General features: G+C 52.6%; 1 protein-coding gene across 1 annotated transcript in view; it reads right to left on the reverse strand.

Moving 5' to 3' along the window:
- Positions 1-1,412: 1,412 nt before the first annotated feature.
- MAP6 (microtubule associated protein 6) overlaps positions 1,413-1,826 on the reverse strand; it is a 75,119-nt gene continuing 74,705 nt past the window's right edge. Inside the window, exon 4 of the mRNA XM_046685427.1 lies at positions 1,413-1,826. This exon is cut by the window's right edge and continues 679 nt beyond it. Coding sequence (XP_046541383.1) covers positions 1,545-1,826 — 282 coding nt within the window. The 3' untranslated portion in view covers positions 1,413-1,544.

Consider the following 1,826-nt stretch of genomic DNA (forward strand, 5'->3'; position numbering starts at 1 on the left):
CATAAGGCCAGGACTCCCTTAGCACGGTGACTCCAATGCCCAGCACTGAGCGTGGCCCAAAGTGGGTGCTAAGGACAAGTCTGCTGGATGCATTGTTTTAGAAGCCCTGGCTGAGCTGTCCTGGATGCTGGATGAGGATCAGCGATGTTAGGGTCTAGCCTCATGAATGTCCTGGGACTTCTGATCAGGGGCCTAGTTTTCTCAAGAAGCGTGACCTCTGGATGAACTTTAAGACGCAGCCCTTGGCAAAAAGCTGTCACCCAGAATCACCCTGGGCCAGCGGGGGCTGGTTCCTGTTTCCTCTGCAGGCTTCAGCTCCAACCCCTCCAGGACTCAGCCTGCTGCAGTTTGCTACCTGTTCCCAGGCTTTCACGGGACCTGACTTGGGAAATGATGGAAAATATAAGTATTGGGCTCTGCCCCCGGTTTCTGGCACAGAGCTCCTAAAACCTTTGTAATTTCCTGGGTGATGGGATTGTCTTTTGTTCTAATGAGGCAACTCTTGGTGGCTCCTGGATGGGTGCTGGTCACCAGAAAGACCCAGCCAGGATGAAAAGCTTGGAACTTTCAGACCCCCACCCTCTCTTCTTCTGGGAAGAGGAGACGGGCTGGAGATTAAGTTAATAATGCATTGTCGTCCGTGCTGAAGCCTCCATAAAAATCCCCAAAGTACGGGGTTTGGAGAGCTTCCAGGTTGCTGAGCACGTGGTGGAACTGGGTGGGTGGCCTGCCTGGTGAGGGCTTGGGAGCTCTGCGCCCCTCCCCCACCTTGCCCTATGCATCTCTTCCTTCTGGATGTTCATTGGTAGCCTTTATCATATCCTTTATGATGAACTGGTAAGCATAAGTGTTTCCCTGAGTGTTTTTGTGAGCCATTCTAGTAAATCATCAAACCCAAGGAGGGTGTTGTAGGAACCCTAATTTACATCCAGTCGGTCAGAAGTACCAGTGACAACCTAGGCTTTTGATTGGTGTCTGAAGTGAGGGTGGGTGAGGGGATACTCTTGTAGGACTGAGCCCTTAACCTGTCAGACCTGTGAGTCAGATCGTAGGACACCCAGCTGGAGTTGGAGAATTGCTTGATGTGTGGAAACCCCCCATGTCTGGTGTGAGAAGTGCAATGTGACAGGAGTGTGAGAGTCAGGAGAAACAGGGAGTTTTTCCTTTGTGTGACCTTTGCCTTGTCCTGCCCCATGCCCTCAAGATGGGGCCCTGTCCTCAATCTCCTAGCTTCTCCCTCCACTTCCAGCTGCTGCTGACAACTCATAGGAGCTGGAGATTTTGCCTAGGTGGGTGAATGCACAGTCCTGCTTGCCCACTCTCAAATGTACGTGGCAAGCACACAGACGTGCACACATGCGCACGCACACACACACTCAAACAGAGCCAGAGAGACACTGCTGAGCCAGAGGGACCAGTTTTATTAGATTCCAGCAAGACTATACCATACATGTTTCATGCAGATTAAATGTGTCTTTGCTGCCCCGGGAAGGAGCACTTTCCCTGCCGGCTCCTTCCTTGGCATGTCAAGGCGTGAGCATCAATCAGGGAGAACCCTCAATATATTCCGCATGGGGGGCAGTTGGGATCATGACTGGGGGTGGAGGTGAGACAGTGGGCAGCTGAGGGCCCCTGGGACCTTGAGTCTTCAGAGGTTCGGGGATAGGACCTTGGTCCTTTGCTGGTGGTGGCACCAGAGGATCAGGATCTTTCAGAGGCACCGGGATGGTAGGAACTTGATTCTTCACAGGCTCAGGGACCACAGGACCTTGATCCTTGACTAGTGCTGGGATCACAGGATCTTGACTCTTTGGAGGCTCTGGGAC

The sequence above is a fragment of the Equus quagga genome, chromosome 14 (assembly GCF_021613505.1).
Source record: "Equus quagga isolate Etosha38 chromosome 14, UCLA_HA_Equagga_1.0, whole genome shotgun sequence".
Taxonomy (NCBI): domain Eukaryota; kingdom Metazoa; phylum Chordata; class Mammalia; order Perissodactyla; family Equidae; genus Equus; species Equus quagga.